Source organism: Manis pentadactyla, chromosome 4, assembly GCF_030020395.1.
Source record: "Manis pentadactyla isolate mManPen7 chromosome 4, mManPen7.hap1, whole genome shotgun sequence".
NCBI lineage: Eukaryota > Metazoa > Chordata > Mammalia > Pholidota > Manidae > Manis > Manis pentadactyla.
The window spans coordinates 41,063,610-41,089,564 of NC_080022.1; the positions used below are offsets into that span (position 1 = coordinate 41,063,610).

The 25,955-nt window shown below is 33.8% G+C and overlaps 1 protein-coding gene across 4 annotated transcripts in view; it reads right to left on the bottom strand.

The window, feature by feature from the left end:
- The window catches only part of EPS15 (epidermal growth factor receptor pathway substrate 15), a 161,210-nt gene that overhangs the window by 87,043 nt on the left and 48,212 nt on the right, over nucleotides 1-25,955 (bottom strand). For 2 of the 4 annotated variants that reach the window (XM_057500206.1, XM_057500204.1), the window contains exons 5-12: nucleotides 24,597-24,692; nucleotides 23,883-23,948; nucleotides 22,475-22,600; nucleotides 20,346-20,405; nucleotides 14,370-14,570; nucleotides 13,259-13,404; nucleotides 11,082-11,238; nucleotides 6,886-6,971 (exon numbers count right to left, since the gene is read on the bottom strand). In XM_057500206.1, coding sequence (XP_057356189.1) covers nucleotides 6,886-6,971; nucleotides 11,082-11,238; nucleotides 13,259-13,404; nucleotides 14,370-14,570; nucleotides 20,346-20,405; nucleotides 22,475-22,600; nucleotides 23,883-23,948; nucleotides 24,597-24,692 — 938 coding nt within the window. The remainder of the gene's footprint in view (nucleotides 1-6,885; nucleotides 6,972-11,081; nucleotides 11,239-13,258; nucleotides 13,405-14,369; nucleotides 14,571-20,345; nucleotides 20,406-22,474; nucleotides 22,601-23,882; nucleotides 23,949-24,596; nucleotides 24,693-25,955) is intronic. The other 2 variants (XM_036892915.2, XM_057500205.1) reach the window with 2 other exon arrangements.

Consider the following 25,955-nt stretch of genomic DNA (forward strand, 5'->3'; position numbering starts at 1 on the left):
CTCAGAGTCTACTGGGGAAAGAAATATAATTCAGTATCTTAAGTTTCCTGAGAGAAGGAAATTGCTCTCTGAGCTAAGGTGGGTATCAGAGAAAGCTTCTTAAAAGACTTCTCCATTCTTCATCTGAAAAACTGAGATAAAGCTAACTGCCTGTCAGTGATGTTGCAGGAATTAAAGAGAATTTACATAAAGCAGGCATAGCACAATACCTAGTAACTGTTATTATAATTATCTATCCTGTTTCTGGCCCAAGACCAGGACAACAAATTGGCCTGACAGGATGTAGCTCTTACTTCCTGATGTTCTTGCTGAAAGGACAGAGACAGGAAGGAAGTGGAAGCTGGTAGAAGACAAATCAATACTAACTCCTGCCTCAGCACAATTCATCACGACCACCATATGAAGTGACTGAAGCAATTTCTCAGTGTATTTGCCTTTTCACTGCTGGGAACTTCTCTATCTGAGCTACTTTACTTTTTTTTTCTTTTTATTAAGATATCAATGATACACACTCTTATGAAGATTTCACATGAAAAACATTGTAGTTACTACATTCATCCATATTATCAAGTCCCCCCCAAACCCCATTGAAGTCACTGTCCATCAGTGTAGTAAGATGCCAGAGTCACTACCTTTCTTCTCTGTGCTACACTGTCTTCCCCGTGACCCCCCCCCAACACCATGTGTACTAATCATAATACCCCTCAATCCCCTTCTCCCTCCCTCCCCACCCACCCTCCTCCACCCCTCCCCTTTGGTAACCCTTAGTCCTTTTCTTGGAGTCTGTAAGTCTGTTGCTGTTTTGTTCCTTCAGTTTTGCTTCATTGTTATACTCCACAAACAAGGGAAATCATTTGGTACTTGTTTTCTCTGCCTGGCTTATTTCAATGAGCATAATACCCTCTTGAGCTACTTTACCTTTAGATCAAGAGCTCTTAAAACTGGGTCCATGGATAGTTTCTATGGGTCTGGGAACTCCTGAAATAAATGCAAAAATTGTGTACATGGATATACATGTTCTTTCTTTCTGGGGGCAGAATATACTACCCTTCATCAGCTTCTTGAAAGAAATCTCTGACACAAAAACAAGTTGGCAAAATATGAAAAATCAGCCCACTAACCCTAATGTCCCTGTGAAAATTAAAAATCCCATTGTCTATAGAATCCTATTATATATAGTCTTCAAAATAAGCTATTATTCAGAAGACCTTTTGCCTTATTTCATCACTTACCACATGGTTTCTGGTCTGCTGAAAACTTTGCCAGAATTAAGTGTGGCAAATATTCTAATACATTCATTCAACCAACTAACCCATACTGAGATTCTGTAGTGTCAGGCATTGTATGGATTAATTTCTAGATCTATCCAAATGAATTAAACATAGCTCCTACCCTAAAGAAGTTCAAATTAAAAAGAAAAAAGGACATTAAAAAAAATTCACTATAAAATGTGAGTACTATTATAAAGGAGTAAAGTTTCTATAAGGATGAAGGAAAGAGCAACTAGCAATCAAAGTTTCAGGGAAGATTTGACAAAGGATTATGCTATTTAAGATGGGCTTTGAAGCATGAGTAAAAGCTTACAAGGTAAGAGGTGTGCTCAGGTAAAGAGGAACAGTAGGATCAGAAGCACAGAAGAATAGAAAAGTAGTGGCACACTGAGGTGAGAGCTATTAAGCCCACCCAGCATACGGATGGTTAAGAGGGATGAAACTGAAATGGTAGATTAGAGCACTATGCCAAACACTGAGAATGCAAAAGCAAACACAAAGTGCCTGCTCTTGAGTGTTACAGCATCATAGCGGGAGATGATTCTACTTTATTTTGGAAGGTGGCAGAAGAATGGTCAGGATGCCAAGGGAACATCACAAAGAACCTTTATGCCATACTCAGAAAAGTGAATTGGATCCAGTTGGGGATAGGATCACTGAGGGATCTGAGCTGTATTTTATTTATCAGTTGGAGATAAGATGGTCCAAAGGAAGGAAGGAGAGACTCAAAGCAGTTAGTCAATTAGGAGGTTATAGCAGTGATACAAATAAGAAGTAAAGCCTAAAACTATGACAGGAAACAGTAGAATGATAGGACAGATACTAAACAAATTATTTTCCCATCTATTATATAAGCTAAGCACTAGGGATACAACAGTAAACAAGCACACAGTCCCATGCTTAAGAAGTACATGTCTCCTGAGAGACCCAAATAAAATAGATAACGGTAACATATAGTAAATGTTATAACAACTTTAAATATAAAAACTATGTAAGACAGATTCTTAAGATTTGATAGGTATAGGGGTTGGGAGGTAAAGTAGAGAAGGCTTCCCTTTCTGGAGGAAACAATGTCTAAGGTGAGATTGGAAGGATGAGGAGGTGCTGGACAGGCACAGGACATGGAAGGTAGAAATGACTTCAAGAAATATTTCAAAGATAGAAGAATAAAGATGAAAGGAAGAAAAATCTCAGGTTTCTAGCTTCAGTGACTAGATGAATGGTAGTATCACTGAGAAAGGGAAATAAAAGCAATAAGGATAGTGGTCAGTGGAATATTAGGAAGTCATGTGCCTTTGGATGTTCAGATGAAAAAACTAGTAGGCAATGCACCATCCAAAAGACAAACAACAACAAATGTTGGCAAGGTTGCGGAGAAAGGGGAACCCTCCTACACTACTGGTGGGAATGTAAATTAGTTCAACCATTGTGGAAAGCAGTATGGAGGTTCCTCAAAATGCTCAAAATAGAAATACCATTTGACCCAGGAATTCCACTTCTAGGAATTTATCCTAAGAATGCAGCAGCCCAGTTTGAAAAAGACAGATGCAACCCTATGTTTATTGCAGCACTATTTACAATAGCCAAGAAATGGAAGCAACCTAAGTGTCCATCAATAGACGAATGGATAACGAAGATGTGGTACATATACACAATGGAATATTATTCAGCCATAAGAAGAAAACAAATCCTACCATTTGCAACAACATGGATGGAGCTAGAGGGTAATATGCTCAGTGAAATAAGCCAGGAGGAGAAAGACAAGTACCAAATGATTTCACTCATATGTGGAGTATAAGAACAAAGAAAAACTGAAGGAACAAAACAGCAGCACAATTACAGAACCCAAGAATGGACTAATGGTTACCAAAGGGAAAGGGACTGAGCAGGAGGGGTGGGAAGGGAGGGATAAGGGCAGGGAAAAAGAAAGGGGGCCTTACAATTAGCAATGTATAATGTGGGGTGGGGGGGCATAGGGAGGGATGTGCAACACAGAGAAGACAAGTAGTGTCTTACTATGCTGATGGACAGTGACTGTAATGGGGTTTGTAGGGGGGGGACTTGGTGAAGGGGGGAGTCTAGTAACCATAATGTTCTTCATGTAATTGTAGATTAATGATAATAAAATGAATTTTAAAAAACTAGTAGGCAATGAAAAAAAATCTCACCTTGAGCTCAGGTGAGAGATCCCGGTACTTGATGAGATTACTGTATTACAACCATTGCTTTTTCTTTTTTAAATTAAAAACATCATACCAATTTAATCTGATTGACCGACCTAAATCCCTTTATCAAATGTTGAAGGAATCATATGAAAAATTTAAAGAAAAAAATGGCACAAGCAACCTGCCTCAAGCTCTCAGTGTCTTGTATTTTCAACAAGAAACAATTTGTTGAACTCGAACTAGATGAAAACAATGTCTCTTTTTCTGACTAGTAACAAAGAACATTCTTTACCCAACTAACTCTTGAGGTTATACATAGCTTTCATATCTCCATTGATATCAATGCTCAAAACCAAAATGTTATTCTAAGAAACATATTCTTTTCTTCATTATACTTTTCTGTATTTTCCAAATTTTTAAAATATTTACAAGTAGTATTATAAGCATCATCAATGGAGAAAAAGCAAATCTTATAAAGCATCATTCATTAAATACTCCTTTCAAGTCCATATTATATGTGTTGTTCATTTGCAGATTGGTCCCTGGACTAAAATTAAATATCTTTATCTGGGAACCAACAAATAAAAAAGGGCTAATCTTTCCTCAGATAACAATTTTAGTAAAAGCCAAAAACAAAATATGTTTAAATTCTTCTTTCCTGTTTTGTAGTTACACACATTATATCCTGATATACTGATAGAAGATTTAAAGGCTGAAGAGTAATAGCACTGCACAGAAAAACTTGTTATTCACAATAACAAAAGCCAAGGTTCATAATGTACTATATCAAAGACTTGGGGATAGTGACCTAATACAACCATTTACAAAAGTGAATTTTAACAACAATAATTTTAGCATGAGTAGATAAGCCACATTAAGACATTACTGGAGTTGACAGATGATGGAAATTTGCCTACAGTATCAATCGCACCTAAAATAAAAGCCTAGGGAAAATATTTTCACAAATGTCAAATTATGTATAAATGTACTACACATTTATAATATGACTACAATCTAAATCCTACAAAGCTTGTGGAGCTCTACGATTGTCTAAGACAGAAAGTCACAAAATGTTAGGTATGTTTTCTTTTTATGTTGCTAGTTGTGATTCACTATGCAAGACTGCCACTGGTACAACTTAACACTATGGTTACTAGAAGTTTGTGAAAGCTCAGCTGACCAAAATGTAACTAATATTACAAATGTTTTCACATACAAGAACATTTTATGTATGATGCTCTATTCCTATTAGAGTTCACTACAAAAACATTTCGTATGTTCAATAACTACTGTTGAAGTCAAGCAAGTCCTGGAATATTGGGGTGTATGTCTATTTTCATAGGCTTGAGAGGCACAGAAGGCAAATATTTTCAAATCTATCTACTATTCAATGTGTACTACATGTAAGGCAAGCAAAATGTTAATGGACTATTTATGAACCATATGAAAATGAAAAGTCTATACACCATTACAGACTCAGTAATCAAAATGTTTACTCATTCCAAACCAAAGTAAAAAATATTCAAAACTTAATGAGAAGCAGATTTATGTAATAAAATAATAAAAAGAATATAGAACTAGAATTTAACCTGGTTTGGGTGCCAGCCAACACTGTTGCTGATCTGACTTTTTTTCATAAGTAAGAAATTGTATTATACAATCTCCAAGGATTTTTTGTTTTGTTTTGTTTTGTTTTGTTTTACTTTCTATGATTCTTGTATTAGAGGCTTTATGTAACAGGCAAAGGCCAATCTTTGGAGAGGAAGTAAGAATTTGGTAGAATTTAGTAGAAGGCAGATATGCTCCTAACTAAACAATAACATTTTAAAAAGTGCCCAGACTAGGTTTACAGAATGTCAAAAAGTCAAATCAAATCAATGTCAAGTCAAATTTCAAAGAGGTAGATGATACTAAGGCCCATCACTGAAATTACTGTGGATTTGAAGTTATACTGCCTTCAGTAGGCATTTACCTCCTGAGAACTGATTCTTCCTCATGGCAGAATTTTCATGTGGAAACACTCCCCTCCTCCATGTGGTCTTAGTGGAAAACCACCCCCACACCATCATTCCCAGGACAGAGTTCACAGCAAATCAATGAACTATATATCCCTGTCCAATGACTACATTAGGGGTAGGCAGGGTCCTAAGCCAGTCCAATCAGATTAAATCTTAGAGCTTTTACAGGAACTGTCAGAAAAGAGGCACTATACTAGGTTTGATGTTATACATACATGAGGCTAGATGTGCTACAGCCCCCTTGAAAACATAATGGGAAAGTCTATCTGAGAATAGAACAACCCAGTGGTAGTGGAAACAAGAAATGAAGAGAGCAAGATAACTGACTGTACCATTTGAGCCCCAATATGACACTTAGGCATTAAACCACCCCTACCTCTAAGTGGTCTTAGTTTCACAAGTCAGTAAATTCACTCTCCCTTAAGTTAGCCTGGGTTGAGTTCTTTCTTACACTAAAAATAATCGTAACAACTAACCTTCTCTAAAGCAATCTTAATATAGCCTCCTGGATGAGGAAAACTCATTCCTAACTTTCTGTCAGATAAATTTAATTTCCTTAAGTCTCAATACCATCAATAAAGTATCAGCCATCATCTGCTTCAAAGTGTTGTGAAAGTTACAAAAAAAAAAAAAAAAGGTTTGTGTAAATATAAAGTGATATTTAAATCCAAAGTCTGGAAAAATGGTCTCACTTTTTAAAAAGTAATTTAGGAGGTCATTTTCACAATGAATATTAACCATAAAGTTTCCAGGGAACAAAGGAATTAAGGAAATATCAAAAATACCTGCTGTATTTAGATTCAAATCTAATTGTATTCAAGAGTGTTCTACACAGTACCTACGCATAAAAAAGAAGATTCAACTCCAAATCAGTAGTCCTGAGATCAGGCATTAGTTCTACTGCTGACATGTTGCTATTGGGAAAATAACCTCTCTAAGTATATTAACTCCTTACATGTATAATAGGAACAATAACCTCTATCTCAAGTCACAAGATTTTTGTGAGGATTAAATGAGATATGTTATAAAAAGTCTTGGCATGGTATCTGCTTTTAATATTCCTTCCATAAAATGTATTAAATAATAATGTTTTCTTAATATGTTATTCAAATATCTAAAATTGAAAGAAAACTATATTTCATTCATTCTAACATACACATTTTTCACTGTCTGCCATGAAAGAGTATCTTAAAGTGGATGGCATGCCATTGCTTATTTGGCAGTGATTTTTTCTTTGGTTAATTATACATAAAAAAATAGTACATTCTGCAATTAAAGCTGCCTTAGATTTGATGAAATAAGGTACATTGATCCCCAATTCAAGAACCATGGTACTTAACCAAATAAAGTAGCATTTACCAAGATGTATACCAGAAAACAAAAGAGTGTGTGTGTGTGTGTATTTATATAGTCAGTTGTAACTTTACATACCTCTGTAGGTCAACTATTTCATTGTTAAGGGTATCTAGCTCCTTAATAGCAGAGAAATCTGCAACAGGACTTGATCCTATGGTGTTCTAAAAACAAAAGTTCATAATTATAATATTATTACTATAAAATTATATATGGCAAAACATTCAAAATGTTTAAAAGCAGTATACTGATACAGAGCATTATATATTTTATGGTATTACTAACAATTCACTTAAAACCATTTCTAGTGCAATTTTATACACACACACAGTTACATACTAAGACATTTTCCCTTAAATTCTCTAAAAACTGTTGTTCTATAACATGCCCCATCTTAATGTCCTTGACTCTTGCCTGTCCAGAACCTTACAGTAAAGCAGGTATCAAATTTATAAACTATTTTCTCCACTGAAGTATAAATTTCTTAGGGAGATGGATGGTGGCTTATCTGTATTTGTATTTACCTGTCACAGAGTTAAGTACACAAATTTTTGCTGAATCTCAAGAATTATAATGATGGTTGATTTTATCCAGTTCAACAAGTATTTGCTTTTGTTAAGGTTTTTCTGTGTCTGTTTTAAAAAAAAAAACTAACTGCTCAGCATGTTCCATAGTAAATATTAATACTTCCATATGTCAAACTGTCTTCATATGTGATATACTTTACATATGGTTTTCTTTCAATAATGAAGATATCAAAATTGGTCTCTGGTGCTTGTAGTTAGAAAATCTAGCTGGGTGTATTCTGGGCTCTGCTCTTTTACTAGCTGCATGATCTTCATTGTCAAACAGAGAAATAATCTCTGCCCTGCCCACTTTAACAATTAAATGAACGAATGTTGTATGTGAACTCTCTACAAACTTTATGGTATTTTATAAATTTAAGCTATTATTATAACTAACTTCCTTAAACAGAATATGCTCTTAAAAGATAGATGGCCTCCCAATGAGTTGCTTCCAACCTGGCTCAATCACCTTCGTGAACCATTTTTAATGCCTTATTAGCTGGTTGAAGTCGGAGCAAGAAGGTAACCATTCCATTAAGCTATACTGAGGACCTTATTAGCAAAACATAAAACTTAGTATTGATACTTATGTTGTTGTGAACTTAATATATGTCACCAACTTACACGACAGAGGAAGAAATCTAAAAGTTAACTTCTCATCTCCTCACATTTGTATGGTGGTTTACAATTTACTAAGCACTTTAAAATCCATTAGTCAATTCTCAAAACTAATCTGAAAACTAGGTTGTAAGTAGGGCAGATATTATTATTATTAACCACATTTTAGAGTGATGGAAACAGATTAAAAGACTTGCTTAAAGTTGAACCAGCTATTAGGAGACAGTGATCAAGAAACTTCTGATGAAATTCAAGTGCTATTTCACACTATTGCCAGTTGGCACTTGCATATCACGATCATTTAGGGAAATGAAACTTTTACTCTAAAAGTCGACTGGATAAACAGATACATGAATAATATTTGGAAAGTAACTCCTTCTATATTTCTTTATGTTACACTGCATTATTAGTCCTCAGGTGTTTTGTTTTGACTGTAATACCAAAACTCATCTATTAGGATTCAATTAATGTTATCCTCAATTTTATATTAATTATATATTTATATCAAATATACCTCTTACTATTTAACTATGTTTCATAGACTCTTATCACCCTAAATTAAATTAGAAATTATAAAGTGGATTTCTGAAGATGACAGGTATTCACTAGGATTTTTAACTGAATAAACTTGACTTTGAGCTAAGCCTGGCCAGACAGTTTTACAGGTGAACAAAATGAAAAACTGCATCTGGTCTCATTTCTATCACCAACATGTAACTTAAGTGTAACTTACATCACCTAAATGCTACTGAGAAATTTGCTCTCAGAGGTGCAAGAAACTCATGACTTCCACACCTCTTCGGTCATTCTAATTTGAAAAGTGACACATTTGACAGTCTTTCACTATTAAAAATATCAAATAAGAAGAATGAGATAAATAAGTTTGACCTCAAACAAGTTATAAGGTAATACAACAGATGACTCTAGAAGGAAGATCAGTATAGTATAGTTGGTACACTTGTGTCACTCCTTGATTGTTGATACCAAAATTAAATTCTCATTCTAAAGCTATAAAATGGCATGCAATGATGAAGCATGGAAAAAGTTCAGTTAACACTATATAAAGTATAAGAAGGGCATATGAAGAAAAAGGTAGCATGTCCCCTTCTTTCAAAATATTTTCCTCTCACCCTATTTTGTGCATCACACAAAAATTCCACTTTGGGGATTTTAAGTGGACAAGAGCAAGTTAAAATGCACACAAGCACCAAGTAACAGACACATGACAAAAGCACACTGTTTAGGTAGTTTCTCTGCATCAACTTTGCTGCATAAAAAATCTCTAATTTCAAAACGTATCTTGTAAATCAAAAACTGTAATGCTAAAAAAGGCATAAAGTAAAGCTCTAACCTTGAGAGAGTAGAGTTAAGAAACTGACAGTACAAGAAAGGCGAAAAGCAGAGTGCTGCAGAATGGAAAAAATAGTCCAAACTAGAAAAAACACAGAAAGGAAAGCAACATTCAAAAAAGGATTAGTCAAAGCTGCACAAAATGCAGTTCTAAAAAAAATAAGATTATAAAGAGATTATTTGAAAGACAAAACAAATGCAAATTTTAATTTTTAAGGTTAAAAATTTTGGTTAATAGATAAGACAAGTGATAAAATCCCATTTTAATGTATAATACTGATTATGACATGAATAGACAAAGGTGTCTGTGCTCTAATGAATGGACTTCAGACAAATCAATTAAATTAAAAACTATACATTAGATGCAACTTGAAGTGTCTGCTAGCGTTACAGAGACTTCAATGAACAAATGTCATTTGCTTCAGAAAGTTCTGTTGCAATTTGTATTGGTGGGAGACTCTGAGTATAAAATGAAGGTGGCAAGGGAAAAAAAGAGTCTACAGATATTAAAAGAAAAAGGATGAAACAATACAAGATTCCATAACTGAGATACAGTTATAGCAGAGGGCATAAATACAAATTTGTAAACTTTATCTTTATGGATAGTATCACGTATCACTTTTAGCCTTCTCCACAGCTTAGGGAACTCATCTCCTATATCACAAGGAATCTCAAAAATTTCACAAAATGCTCCCCCCAAAAAATTCACAGAACAGATAATACGTTTTTTATTAAAAAATAAGGATAAGAACTCTTATCAAATGTTTACACCTGATGGCTATAAATTTCCATTAGTTGACTTAGAAAAAATCCAATTTTGACTTTCATTAAGTTTGTTAAAATGGGATTTTTTAATCTATGTGACAAATTAATGCAAAATATTCTGTTGACATTTTAAAGGAAGCTCTTCTCATACCACATTTGGCAACTCCTATTATATGTAACTAGGAATCACTACAGCACTGGTTACGTTATAGGTCACAAGAGACTTAAAGATACAAAGTATGTATTTTTAAAGGCAAGTAAGCCACTAGAGCATGCAAATCCTTTTCAAGTTTTATTAAGGCCAAAATACTGTAAATGCACTATACTAAGAAAGGTTTCTAGATGAGAAGAGAAAAATCAAAGCACAACATGGCTGAAACAATGTAGTTCTGAAATTCCCACTGCTGGCCAGAAACCCAAAGCAGATAAAGCCTGCTTTCTAGTTGTTCAGATATGAAATTTGGCCAGGTGCTCAGGAATAGTGTCTTCTATATGGCAAAACCCATGCAAGATTTCTCCTCAAAAATGTTTTTTTTTAATGTAAAATTGACAACAAGCAATCATAATGTCCTAGGTTTGGGGTTAAATTTGTATTATTTCTGTAAGAGTGAGTCATCAAACAAAACACAATTATTTAATTTTTAAAATTTCATTTCAATTTTATAACCTATTCATAAAAATTAATTCACAAATTCAGGAGGAAAAAAATGAGACCACATTTTTCCAATTTTGAGATTGGAAAATATGGTTACCATATGTGTAATGAATGGTGGGGTAAATGAGCTATGGCCCAAGGATATCATACAAGGCATTCAAGCATATTTTATAGGCACAAACTAAACCACAAACAGTAAATGGCTCTGCTCCTAGCCAGATATATTTTCTCCACTATTCCATACAAATTAAGTCTGTCATCTGACATAGCACTTGTTCCTTTCTGTTAATGCACTTAGGTTTTCTTTTAAGTTGTCTTACCTTTTGTAAACTGGCCCTGTCTGATGGTGGAATCATCTCAGGAGAAAGAATATGAGGAGGATCAATGCCCTTTATAAACTTCTGATTGATTAAGTGAAAAGCCAAGGCAAACTGATCCTTTGAAAGCTTCCCACAGTCTTTTGTGTCACATAATGCCCTGTACAAATAAACAAAATGAACTTTAAATAAATGCCACAATTATCATTCTAAAAATTCAGAGAAAAGTAATATGACTGTGTAGCTTTTTAAAATCATCAGTTGCTCTATTTGTTAGAGCAAGTTAGTACAACCTGCCTACACTCAACAGGTGAGAATTACAAAAGGGAATGAATACCAGAGAATGAGGTTCATCAGGGACCATCTGAGAGGCTGTCTACCACACCTACCTATAGGCTTGGAGATGCTGAGACCATCTGCTTTACTCATGTCTTGTCAGCTAAGAGATACAAAGACTAGAAGTAAAGTTCCAAAAATGGTCAATTTAGCTGAAGTGTCCCTATGTCCTGGTTTTCCCAAGACAGTCACAGCTTAAGCCTATTGTCCTGGTGTGATTATGAATACCCCATTCACTTTCTAAGGTACCAAATTTAATGATAAATTACATCAGAGCTGTTCAATAAAACTTCCTGTGCTGATGGCAATGCCCTGTACCTGTACTGTTCAATTTGTTAGCTACTAGAAATGTGTAGCTATTGAAAAAAAAAAAAAAAGATCAGTTGAATTAAAAAAGAAAGTCACATCAACATGTGGCTTGCCCAAAACTCATTCAAATATTAGGAGAGAGACATCAACTAAATGGTTTAAAAAAAACAGAATTTCCACCCTGATGCTGAGTAGAGGCCTCTAATCTGGTTATCTTTATGCTTTCTTATCAATTTGCAAAACCACTACAATAGTAAGAGCTGTGGTGGGCCAAAGAATCCCAACATTCTCAACATTACAAGATGTTAAAAATGAAACCTAAGTTTCAACAAATTTGGTTCATTAGTGGCATTAAAATGATTCTAAAACAAGCAAAAATTTCCATTTTGGCTTGCTTCCTCCAACTCTTAAGAGTAGGAGGATATAAGGATCACCAAGTCAGAGCAGAAACAACAGCTGCAAATGGAGATCACATGTGAAGAGAAGGCAGCAATCTGGAAAGCTTTACAAATCACTTGAAGAGAAACAGCAAATGTTTTATTCTATTTGCTTTTTCTTTCTTTTTTTTTAAAAGCTCAGCTCTCCTGATCTGTCTGATTCACTAAAAGCCAATGTGGCCTGATGAACATACAAAGGGCTATGGTGTCAGAAATCTTGGATTCCAGCTTTTCTATTTATTTCTTCTTGTGACCTTGGCCAAATTTTTTAACCTCTCCAAGCCTTAGTTTCTTGATCTAAAGTGGAGATAACATCCATCTTGCAAGGTTACCATGAAAATTAAAGGCAAAATATGTAAGAAATCTGGGCATAATGCCAAGCCCACAACAGCTGTCATTTATTGAGCATACAGCCCAACCTAGGCACTCGAAAGTGGCAGCTATTATTAGTTACACATATTTAATCTTTACCAGTCTTGGGTTTTTGTTCCTTTGAGGCAGATCTATCATCTTCCTTTGTTCTAAGTTTCTCTTTGCAACTATGTAGTTCTACTTCTGGTGTTTATGGCCTCTTGAAAGCCTCAAGACCACCTTGGTACAGTCACGTGGGTTGGTGGCAGGCACACTAGGAAGCATTTTCATATACATTATCTCATTTAGTGTGAAATTCACTAGAGACACTGAAGTTTGTCTTTTTCAAGGACTGGATGTGTAATTCCTATGGAAACATATTCAAGTATACATATACCCTTCAGAATTATAAGAGTATGCCTTGAAGATACTATTTTTATATTGCTTAAATTTCAGGTTTTTGGATTCACCCTTTAAAAATTTAAGTTTAACTGATATAAACAGATATAAACTGCATTTTAGCATTCTAATAACCATTAACTGACACTGTCAGTCTCATAAAATTTCAGGTAACCCATTCTCAAGCTTTTGTCCAATATCCAGAAGAAATCCTCAGATTTAAACGACCTCTACAAAGGATTCTGGAACAAAAACTACCCTGTTTACAAAAGCTTAAAAATAAGAATACACAAAATGAGTTATACAAAACCATATTTGCTTTTTAAGTCAATTTAAATAAAATCTTACCAAATATGGGCTAGTACAGCAGAAGGTAAACCTGTCTTCAGGAAGATTTCACGGACTTCCAATCCAGACACAAATCCATCCATGTCTTTATCAGTTTTCAAGAAGATTTCATCATATTTAGCTTTTTCTGCAGGGGATACAACCCACTACAGGAAAAAAATATATATATAGTATTTCTGCCAAAATGAAACCAACTTTTTTTTTTTGTCACCATGATTGGTTTATTTCACACAAACCAAATTCTATGAAGAACATGTCAGAATAGGAAACATTCAACAATGTTACAGGTAATGCTAGCACAAACTTTGAAGCACCACTTTTTAACCCATGAGAATGTCTGCCACAAAGGTCTGAGCAATTCTACCTCACTAACTACAGCAACAGTCTATCACTTCCATCACACCCCAATTGACATGCTATGAAGAGAAAATTAAGGAAGAAAAATAGAGCTCAGTTGGGACTATATTTATAGATGCCCATTTTACTTTTTTTTCTTTTAAGTAATGGGTAAATTCAAGCAGTTAACTCTTGACTTATGAATGACCATATCAATATGGGTAGTTGAGAGAGTCTGTGTAAATAAGATACTCAGATAATTCTCAATCTCCATTTTTTATAGTTGCATTCAGCATTCTTAACTGTAGCCAAACTGGCTGATGTGCATATCTTGTCATCATTTTCCTTTACTCAACCTGACAAGAGGCAAGATGGAGGAAAAAAGGCCTTGGACCACCCACAATTGGATAATTTGATCCCAAAGAATCAAGAGTTAACTAGAGATTAAACAAACAAAAACATCCATTAAGTATGCCAGGGCAAGCATGCTAGATTAGCATGGAGAATTTTGTATCTCCAACTTTAATTCCAGGTAGGTCAAGGCAAAAACAATAAAACATTCATATGATCTAAGTAAGGCCACATGAAGGAGAAGGATTATCTGTCTTCTCTGAGACCTCCCATTATGCAGGTTCAACCAGAGGGCATTCTAAATCTTTGATCCCTTTGATTTTTCCTTCAATATTCAAGCAATCAAAATGTTTGCACTTTGTTTAAAAAAAAATGCCATGCACTTTGTTTAAAAAAAAAGTCTTTAACACTAATAAGTCTATACCTGTCTTAATGTTGCTTTGGCAGGTAAAATGCCTACAGGTGGTAAGGAGTGATAAAGTTCCTTGGCTGATGCTGAAGATGGGGTCAACCACACAGAGCCTGGTATACTGACCGTTTTTCTCTTAGAAGGTGGCACCAAGGCTGGAGGCAAGGACATTGGCACAGGTTCTTTCTCCAATGCGCAGTATACCAAAAACATGGCCTTCAAAATAGATGAACCATTGTCATATATATTAAAATAATTTAACAACATCCACCCATTGAATTGATTATTACTTAATAACAAAGCATTTCAAGTTGTCTCAAATTCTTTTTTTAAGAAATTAGACTGGGAAGGAAAGGAGGAAAAAAGAGGGAGAACGAAAGGAGGGTAAAAAAGGAAATGAATCAAAGCTAAGCAACTTTTAGGAAGATATCCTGAGTAGCAAAAACTTAGACACACATCCTTCAACTAAAGTTCTTGCATAAGTCAAAAGCAAGCAAACAAACTGGGAAAAAAATATTTGCAAAGAGTTAATCTCCAGAATATACACAGTTCCTAGAAATTAACAGAAGAAAAAACAAAGTCCAATAGGAAAATGGACAGAGTAAGAACAGATTTTTTACAGAAAAGAAAATACTACAAATGGCCTATTCTCTAACATATAAAAATATACTCACTTTCACTCACACAAAAACTGCAAATTAAAATTATATTAAAATACTGTTTTCCACCTACTGGCAAAACCCCAAAATTTCGTAATGTATTTTGTTAACTAGACTGGGCAAATAGACACTCTTAATATGTTGCTAGTGGGAGCTCAATCTGGTACCAAGACTATGAAGGGCATTCTGGCAACATCTACCAAATTTATTTATTTCCTTCTGGCTCAACAATCCCACATCTGGCAGTCTATACTCAAACTTACCTGTCTACATAGGAAATGCTGTGTGACAAAGGTTAGTATAGAATTGTTTATATCAGCACCTAAGTGCTTAAAGACTGGTTAAAAAAAATTATGGCACATAAAAAATTATGGTACAATTTGAAATACTATGAAACAAAAAACAGGAGAAACATTCTGTTTAGCTATGGTGGTACCTTCACAAGTACAACTGTCAAAACTCATCAAATTATACTTAAATTTTAAGTGCAATTCATTGTATGGTAAAGTAGTTCTGTACATGCGAGCAAAAAAAAAAACATGGAGCTCTCAATATGAAAAGATATCCATGACACACTATTAAACATGAAAAAAATATAGTGTTGAGCAGTATGAGTGACAAAGTGTATAGTGTTTTATCTTTCATGGTAAGGGTGCAACATTTTTAACTGTTTATGTTTGCAGTAATAAATTCTAAAAGAATAAACAAGAAACTAAGTATTTGGTTAGAGTAGGTATAAAACGAGCAGTTGAGAGCAACAATAGGACTGATTTTTTTCCACTGAATATCTTCTTACATTGTACTGATTTCTGAACCATGAGGATGTATTACCTATTAAAATGTATTCTTAACTACTGAAAACATAAAGCACTTGCACAAAGTGGGACAACTTATATATAGACTGTTCTAGGAGATTTCCTTCATTTGAAAGAATTCAAGGCACCTTTAAGCATTTCAAAAGATGAAAAGTTCCTGTGACTATCTTCAAGCATATAAAATTACTCAAGCAACTCAGAATGTCCAAAAACATTCCAATAGCAATTGGGAGGAAGCTTGAGTATTTCTTCTTAATTTCTTTTCTTTCATTGAAAATGGTAATTCTCCCCAGACAGAAGTTTGCTTCTAATTTTAAGTTTTGTGGAGTTTTCCAATCAGTATTTATTGAGAACTGAATATAGTAACACTGATCCGTGATTTCCATGATTATTAATATTTTATAAATGAAGAAACTGAGGCTCAGAGATGCTAAATAACTCACCTGCTATCTTTTTAAGAAATGAGAGAGTAGAGTTCAAACCAAGATCTTCCGGCTACAAAGCTCATTTTTTTCAGATTTAGTCAACTTTATTAGGAGCACACACGCAATTTAACAATACTGTGCTCTCCTCTATAGGTGAAAAAACTAACCTTCAACCCACTAACACCCAAATTGTAGCAGGCATCAGAATTACCCGGACAGCTTAAAAAAGCACAAATTTCTGGGCTCTGCTCCCAGAACACTAGAATCATTAAGTCTAAGAGTCAGCTAGAGAATTTATATTTCTAACAAGATCCCAGGTGATGCTGATGCTGTTTGTCCTGGAACCACATTTAATCATTTGACTGGAACCAAGGAGTCTCCTCTTCCCATTCACTTGAAGAATTCAATTTCAGTTTTAGAAATACACATACTTTCTACCAAAAGCTTGAAACTCCAGAAAGAAAAACAATCTGGCTAGCACATACTTTCAACCAAATTCAAAATATATGTAATATTAGATTGGCACTGAGCTAAAAGAAGTGACTAACATGCACATTAAAGGTCAGCATTCCTCTTGCTGCAGATGGGAGTCATTTCCTGGAAAAGCGGACACCAGAAGCAAAAAAGCTATGTCAGCCATCTGCTGCCAATAGACAGCACATATTTTGAAAGTTAAAAAAAATTATTAATTTCATGTTGCCTAGAAAATAAGTTCTCTGACAAAACTGAAGTCAAAAATTTTCCACCAAATGAAACAGAAAAAGTGAACAGTATACTGCTGGTCTGTGATTTTTGTTTATTTTATTATATTGTACTTTATCCTAACCAAAGTCCGCCATTGAAAGAAATACAATTTAAATCAAATGGTGCACCATACTCACCGAAATAAATAAATATAAAAATCTGACTGGCAACTAGTTTTTAAATGAAATGCATTTACACAACTAGAGATGGCCATCTAAGAAGCATTTTAGAATATCTTTTTTGTTGATTTCAAAGTAAAAGCACCAATAATAAATGTAAGCTGACTCAGGGAGAACAGGGAAAAGTGGATTTAGTTTCACTGTTGCAGTCAATTACCAGTAGCTGCTCTCTTTATTTTTATTTTTTTCATTCTTTATGATTTTAGGGAGTAATTCTCAAGTTTTGGTGCCCATCAGAATCACCTGGAGTGCCCGCTAAAACATCAGGTTTTTGACCCTACCCCAGAGATTCTGATTCAGTTGGTCTGGGACACTGCCTGAGAATTTGCATTCTAATAAGTTCTCTGGTGATGCTGATGTGCTGGGGGGAGGACCATACTCTGAGAACCAGTACTTTAGGATTTTCCTTAGGAGTTTTATTTGCTTATTTAATCAGTTGAACTGCCAGTTACATGTTCTTAAAAATAGCAATCTGGGATGAGAAGAAGGGCATTTCCTGAGTTTTCCAAGTAATACAAGCTCCCTTCATCAACTTAATTTTTAAAAACTTCATTGAGAAATTTCTAGCCACTAGGCACTGTGCTAAATACTCGAAATACAAAAAGGAAAAGACTTCTCACTTTTACAACCCAACAGAAATAGCAAATATGTATAAACAGTTTTAATACAATGATAAGAGGGGAAAAATGAGTGAATCAACTTGATAAACAGCAACAATATGGAACAGAAAAAAGGAGAATAATGTAAAATAAATAGATAATGTGGAGGAATAAAATCTACCAGCATCATTATCTTAAAAGACAAAAACTGTCAAATTAGGTAAAAAATTAACACAGCAATGTGCCATTTTCAAGAGATACATTTAAAACATAAGAAATATCAGGTGAGCCAAATAAAATGAGAGCAGAAATAGCATAAATATCACACAAGCTGGAATTCAAACATAAATACGCTAAGCATGATAACGTTGGAAAGAACTTCTGAGGAATGCACATAGAAAGAAATCAAATGTGGCAAAATGGTTAAAATTAGTAAATCTAAGAGAAGGTATATGGGTATTCACTATTTTTTTTAAGTAGTAATTCCCTACAAATGTGCTATTCATTCTTAAATTATTTTAATAAAGGTTTACTTTTATTTAAAAAAAGAATAAGTTGTCTAAGAAAAGGCTTCAGGGCATATATCATTAACAGTTTATTCACTTGCTTTAACATAGACTACTGTTTATCAAATGAGGATAATACTATCTTCCACCTACCCTAATAATGCTTATGCAAATTCTCCTTTGAAATTTTCAATTTTTGTCTTTTATAAGAAAAAAAAATCTCTACACATCTTACCAATGCAAGTATTTTGTACCAACATTCTTAACCCAAAAACCATTTATAAAAAGTTAATACATAGAGTTTAACAGTCTTTGAAAGTGCATCATCAGCCAAACATCTTCAGTATTTCACCTCTCCCCAAAACATCCCATACAACTAATTCAACTTTTGAAATATAGCTGGGATAGCTTTTGTCACCCTTGTGAGAGGGTAGTCCCTGACATTTCCCAACTATCACCCAAATTAAATGACTAGAGACCTGTGACTATCAACAAGTTTCTATTTCTGTGTATTTTTTTCAAATGTGGTAATATGTATTTTGCCTAGCCTACTTAATTTTGATCTTGGAATATAAACAGAATAAAATTTATGAAAACGCAAAAAATAGAAAAGTAAGGGTAAAGAGAAACTGAAACATAATCAATAAAATCGATATAATGGATTTTCAGAAGTCTAATAGCTTCTGAACAGAAATGTTGACATATCCAGGGAACATATGTAAAAACAGGTCATGAGCTTGGCAATAAAGAAAACCTTAACACATTTTTTTAAGTAGAGATTTCAAAGACCATATTCTCTAGTCATAATCAAATCAAGCTAAAAGTATATACAAAGATTAACAAAAAACAAACTTAAGAACTTTGAAATTAGGAAACATACTCCTAGACAGATGATCAAAGAAATCTAAGAAGTAGCAAAAAGAGAATACTTTGTACCAATATCTATGGAATCTAGCCAAGCCTGTATTCAGGGGAAAATATGTTGTCCTTTAAATGCTTTCAATACTAAAGTTGGTTAAAAAAAAAAAAAAACCTAGGAAGAAGGAATTAAGATTAAAGCTGAGAAGAATGAAAAAAATCAAACAATAATAGGATAAATTCATTCACAACATGGCTCTTTTTAAAGATCAATAAGATGGATAAAATCCAATTAAACAGAAAATGAGAGGAACAAAAATATATAAGCTTTGGATTGAGAAAGGAGCACAAATTCAAAATGAAGATAGTGAAGTAATAATGCAAGTTTGAAAGCCAAAGAAATGGACAAGTCCTTAGCAAAATGAAGAGAATATTTGAACAGACTAATTTCTAAATAAGAGGTGAAAGGGGTACCATTCATGAGTTCACAGCAGAGTTTTGTTTTGTTTTTTTTTAATAAGTGACTTTTTTACTAAGGTATTGTTGATATGAAGGTTTCACATGAAAAACATTGTGGTTACTATATTCACCCATATTATCAAGTACCCCCCATGTCCCATTGAAGTCACTGTCCATCAGTGTAGTAAGATGCCACAGAGTCACTACTTGTCTTCTCTGTCATAGCAGAGTCTTTATCTAACCTTTAATTAAGGAAGAAATGAATACAACTCTATTTGAAATTAACTATCTAATTAATAAAGGTAACATATTTTCAGAGAGGACATCAAAACTTTCTCTGCCTTCCTAAATGAAGTGGAACTAAAGTGTTATTCATGTTTTTCTTTAATGAAATAAATGTGAAAATTAGGGGGTATATTTGAAGTAAAATTATTCCATAGCAGAAACAGATACTGAGATGACTGGGACAGAAAAGTTACTATCATTCAACATCTTTACAGTGCATTATCCAAAGCATTTATTCCTAGGTACCTTAAAGTCAAATAAAATGAACATGGCAAAGCATACATTTTCTATTATCCATTTGTTAAAAAGTATTTATTGACTACCTATAAATCCTAGGTAAAAATATTCATATCAACAATCTTAGGAAATACAGTTTTCCTCTAAGCATGAACTAAAAGGGGCAATTTTCACCTGAGAAGACCATTAAGATGTTTAAGACTTAAAGAGAATGAAGTCACTTACAACTGCAAACTCATCCCTGTCAAGCATTCCATCATGGTCAATATCACTCAACTCCCAAACCTGAAAAAGAAAAGAAATTAGAAAGATTAATTTTCTTTTATCTCATGTTTTACTTTTAAAGACCAAATACATATATGAGGGAAAAAATTTCCCTAAACATTATAATATTTATTTCTCTGATAAATTTCAATTATGCTGATCATTTAAGTACATCACTACTATATTATATGCTATATTAACATTACTGTTAAAAAGGGTCATAATCGTTAAAACCAAGTATTTTTTAAATAATTCCTTTACAAATTTTTAAAGAAAATATTTTGTTCCTTTCAAGTAAGAAAACAACTACAATGCTTATTCACAAGCATCATCTCAAATAATTCATGCAACAACTGCATGTGGTCCTATCAATCCTGTTTTAGACATGAGGCTATATGACTTATCTAGTATCATGCAACTACTACTAAGTAACAGAATCCATTTTCAATGTGAAGACTTCCAATTAAAGTCCATTATTGGTTTCCCTATACTATAGAATATCTAATCAACTAAAAGAAATAACCAATGAATATTGTAATAATCACTAACTAGCTAATAACTAGGGCCTACAAAGAAAAAAATAACATCTATAAGGTCTTGGTAGACTATGTCTAAATTTATAACAGACCAGCTCTAAAACTATGTTAAATCTTTGAAAAGAATATATTTAAGTCATTCAACAAAAATGTACTTAGGGCAGGAAAAGAATATATACTGATGAGAGGGAGGAGTGGAGATAAGAAAGCCCCTGGTCATTAAATGCCTTGAAAAGAGTTTGGACTCTGTCTTAAATGCAATGAGAAGCTACTAAGTAGTTTAGTTTTAAGCAAAAAAAAAAAAAAGAAAGAAAGAAAAAAACAGGACTTTATTTATAGTTTAGCAATCTCACACTGACCACACAGTGGAGAAATGATTAGTGAGGAACAATACTAAAAAGCAGCTTTTTAATTAATATTTATTGAGCACCTAGCCTATAAAACCCTGATTTAGTAGTACTTCTACTGGTGATTTGGTGTAAGTTATTATCATTACCATCATCACCATGGCAGCTAGCAGTCAAAGAGTATGTACCAAGCACTGTGCTAAGTACTTTACATACATTATCACACTTGATCTTTACAACCCTTATAAACTGGGAATCATGCTCATTTTAAAGATCAGACACTGAGACATGGTTTTCTAATGATTTGCCAAGATCACATAGCTAAGAAATGGCACTGCCAGGATTTAACCCTACGTAGTCTGACTAAGCAAGGGTTAAAGGAAGTGTTGGAGATTTAATGAGAGTAGACAAGGTTTGAAATATGAAGGGGGAGTAAAGAGCAATCACTATGGAAATAGCACAAGAATGTCTAGCAGTAGGGAAAGCCCACCTTGAGTTGATGATCATCAAATTATGATACCAATCTTACTAGACTTTCTCAGTAGTCCATATGCAACCACAGAAAAGGCAAATAATTAGCTTCATACAAACCTGGATTTTCACCAGGCAGGAGAGAAATTAGAAAACATGGAAAAGAGATCTAAGGATACTGACATGAAACTGCGGACCAAAAAATACAAGTTGGATGAGGAAAAAAGTAAATTCAAAAGATGGGGAAGGTAAAGGAGTCTGAGACTTAAAGGTCTTAATGAAATAAAAAAATTAGTCTTGCAAATATCTAGGAAAAAGCTCTAGGAAGATAGGAAGTTCTTTTTAGAGAGTAGAATTTATTATTTCAGAGATGAAACCATCCCTTATGACAAAGCCCCATAATACAGCCATGAGGTATGTGGCAGATGGAAAATACTGATGGTCTCTGGAAATTAAGTCACGGAAAAAGAGGTCAGAGCATATAGGACAAAGAAAAAAGAACCTATGTAAGGGGCTTACCTATATAGTTCATTTCAAACACTTGTATTCTAGAGGCAATAACCAAGTAAAGAAATAAATTAGCAATAATTTTGCATATTAAGTCAGTACACAATTCTGTAACACTACAACTTCAAAATATCATCTGTGTATTTTTTAACAAAGAGCTATAAGTGCTCCTGGTAGATATAAAATCAAGATACATAAAAATCACATTGAGAATTTAATAATATCTTACTCTTCCAAGGATATCCACAGGTAATTTAGAGTTGAGCAATACTGGTTTCACTTTATCACCAGACAGAAATCCATTCACTGGCTTTAAACTATCAAAAATGGCATCATATTTGGCCTTATCTTCAGACTATAATACAAAAAAGGTCCCAAGTTAAGTAATGGTGAAAAGATTTAACTGCATATATAAAAATTAAGTCCTCAAAAGAATGGACAATATTTTTTAAAACTATTGTTTAAAAAACACTTTTCACTTTCACCTAAATACATTACAGTAAATAGTAATTTAAAAGACTCCACTCGAGTCCAGAATCCCTCCATTCCTTTTGTAGCTGGAATACTTTGCTTTTCTGCATTGTTAGTATCAAAAGATTTTAGTAATAGAAGGGCTTTTGAGAAGAGCATCTAATTCAACCCCCTCACTTGAACAGACCCACAGTAAGGAAGTAACTTTCAAAAGAACACAGAGCTAATTGGTGACCTTCTATGACTTTCTAGACATGGTGTTAATTACATTTCAAACTCAGATTTTTAAATGAAAATCACTGCCATAAGGATAAACATCAAATTTCTCCCATTTTTCCCCAAAGCAAGATTTCTTTTTTTATTCAATAACAACACATTTCCTCAAATCCTGGAAAAATGCTTGAATAATAGAAAAAAATATTCTTCATGACTTGCCAGGTGAAGGAAGACCAAATCCCTACACTTTTCAAAATTAGCTGATAGCACAACAGCACAAATGGACAAGCCAAATGGCTTTCTGACAGAACTACACATATTATTAAAGGTCATTTGATCTGCTGTATTGTAATACTGTTTTAAATTACAATTTTTTTAATCGGACAAAATAGCTATAACCAGTGTGATGCCTCCAAATAACTATAATGCAAAATGCCCATTTTTGAAAAAGATTCCATAAAGTATTATTTTAGAGCCATAAAGAAAATAGTTAAATAGAATTTTCAAACAAGAAATGATGCCATCTTACTACACTGATGGACAGTGACTGCAATGCGGTAAGGGGGGTCTCGATAATATGGGTGAATGTAGTAACCACATTGTTTTTCATGTGAAACCTTCATTAAGAGTGTATATCAATAATACCTTAATAACAAAAATGATGCCAGTGGGGCAAACTACCTATCCATCAAATACTTTAGTTAGTATAGGATCATGAAATCACCATGTTTAGCATATACTATTTAACAGAAATGAGATTAAGCCATACTAATTGTCACAAAAATGACTGACAGAGCTGTAAGATCCCTTAAAAGATTTCGGGTATTTCCTTTATGGTAAAAATGAAAGTCTAGTGCAGAGTGCAGTACATTTTAGAAGTAGGGGGAGAGGATTATGTGGGTAGGAAGCAAAGCAGAGGTAAAGAGAGAATAGTTACTAAGTTTACTTACTTTTACAGCCCATGGGAGCTCAGCTGCAGAGGTTCCACTGATGAGCAAAGGACTACTGGTATCATGCTAAAAAGGCAAATATAGCACAGGATGGCTTGAAATTCTCACATCAATAAACAATGAAGAAAAAGTGGTTTACAGATTCAAATACATTCATACAAAATGTTGGCTCTCAAGGCACACAGACAGGACACTGTTTTACAACATTATTTAAAGAAAGTAGAACAAGAACCCAATTTAAGATTTCTAAGTTACAAGTACATGAACCTATTAACAGCATGCCCAATTTATTAAGTTTATCTGCTTGTACAGACAGATGAATATATTTGAAAAAATTTTGTAATAATATAGTTAGGCAACAAATTCCTAAAATAATTTTCTGGCTACATGCCTAAACTTAGAAGTGCAAAAATTCTCGAAACTGATGTTAAATTCATAATACTCAGATCAAATACTTTTAAAGTACTGAATTTGAAAACAAGCAAGATGAGCAATGAAACTTATGAAAAAAGGAGTGGGGAAGACTAGCCCTATCAGATGTAGAATAAATTACAAAACATGATAATTAAAACAATGTAAGATCAGCATATGGATCACAGATATAGCAATGGGTAAGAACAGGAAAACTCAGAAAGAAACCACAATCCATATGAGAATGCAGCACAAAACTGAGGTGGTATTTCAAATCAGTTTAAATTTAGAAATATGTCTTACAAATCGTGGTGGAGGAACAGCCAAGTTCAAGCTGTTCAGTGAAACGTCCAATCCATTCTGGGCACATGCCACAAGACGCAAAGCAATGAAGAATTCCTGACAAAGAAGAGTATGAATGTTAAGAGCATTGTCTATCCATCCATCCATCCACCCACCTGTCTACATACATACTTCAAATCTGAATATATAAAACAATTCACAATTACTTTTTAAGTAGCAACAAATACAGCAGCACATTTGCTGGAAAAATACTTGCTTTAAAATTGATGAGAGATCTATTTACAAAGATGTTCCTAACATTATAAACAACAAAAATGTCAATATAAAATGGGAAAATACTTAAACTGTGAGAGTTAACAGAAATACATAAAATTAATAATCATGCTTTAAAGAATATTTAATAATATTAAGAAATGCTTTTTATCATTTAAGTGAGGGAAAAAACCTGAGAAAAAGCCTAGAAGAAAATAATACCTAGATGTTATCAGAAGTCATCTCTGGATTTAAGATTAAAAATTTTGGAACTGGATCAATCATTCATTAGACTCAATCATTGCTATTCTAGAAAAGCTACAGAGAGTAACATTGTAGCATCTAAAACAATTATATAACTCCTTGACTTCAAAATACTTGTAAATCTCTCCCAAAGGTCCTTGGATTTTTTGGCATTTGAAGCCTCAGTCCAAAATTTGATAAATGCAAAGATGTTGAAGCCAACTGTTTTTCAGCTGTTTTGAATTAAAGTCAGGTCTGGGAATAGACATAACAAAAGCCCTTCTCCAGTTATCATCACTTGCAACTTGTCAATATTCTAGTATAGCTGCTGACACAATCAACCCTTCATTACTTTTCTTAGATCTATTCTCATCTACACCCTTCTTACCCAATTCCTAACCTTATTCTTGGAACCTCACAAGTTGTCTGCTTTACACAATACCTTGGTTTCACTCATAAATTCCTTGAAAAATGCTATTTCAAGATCTCCCTTTCTCTTTTCATTCACTCCATAAGCTTCTATGAAATCTGACTTCAATTCTCACCAGTAGCTAGAGAAACTACTGCCTATGTAACAAATAAACTCCTAGCTACCAAATACAATACTCTTTTTTAATAAGCCTCATCCTACTTGTTCTTTCTGCTGCCTGGACAGTATGATCCTATTTGTAGCTCTCCTACACCAACACAGCTTCATAAAACTCTCCTAGTTCTCCTTTGACCTTTCAATTTGCTTCTATTGGCGTCAGTGCATCGTCCAACTTTTAAATGCTATTTTAAATATTCCAACATTAGCCTCTTTCTTTTCTCATTCTATGTGAGATTCAATTATTCTTAATTGAATCAGGGTCCACTCCCATAGTA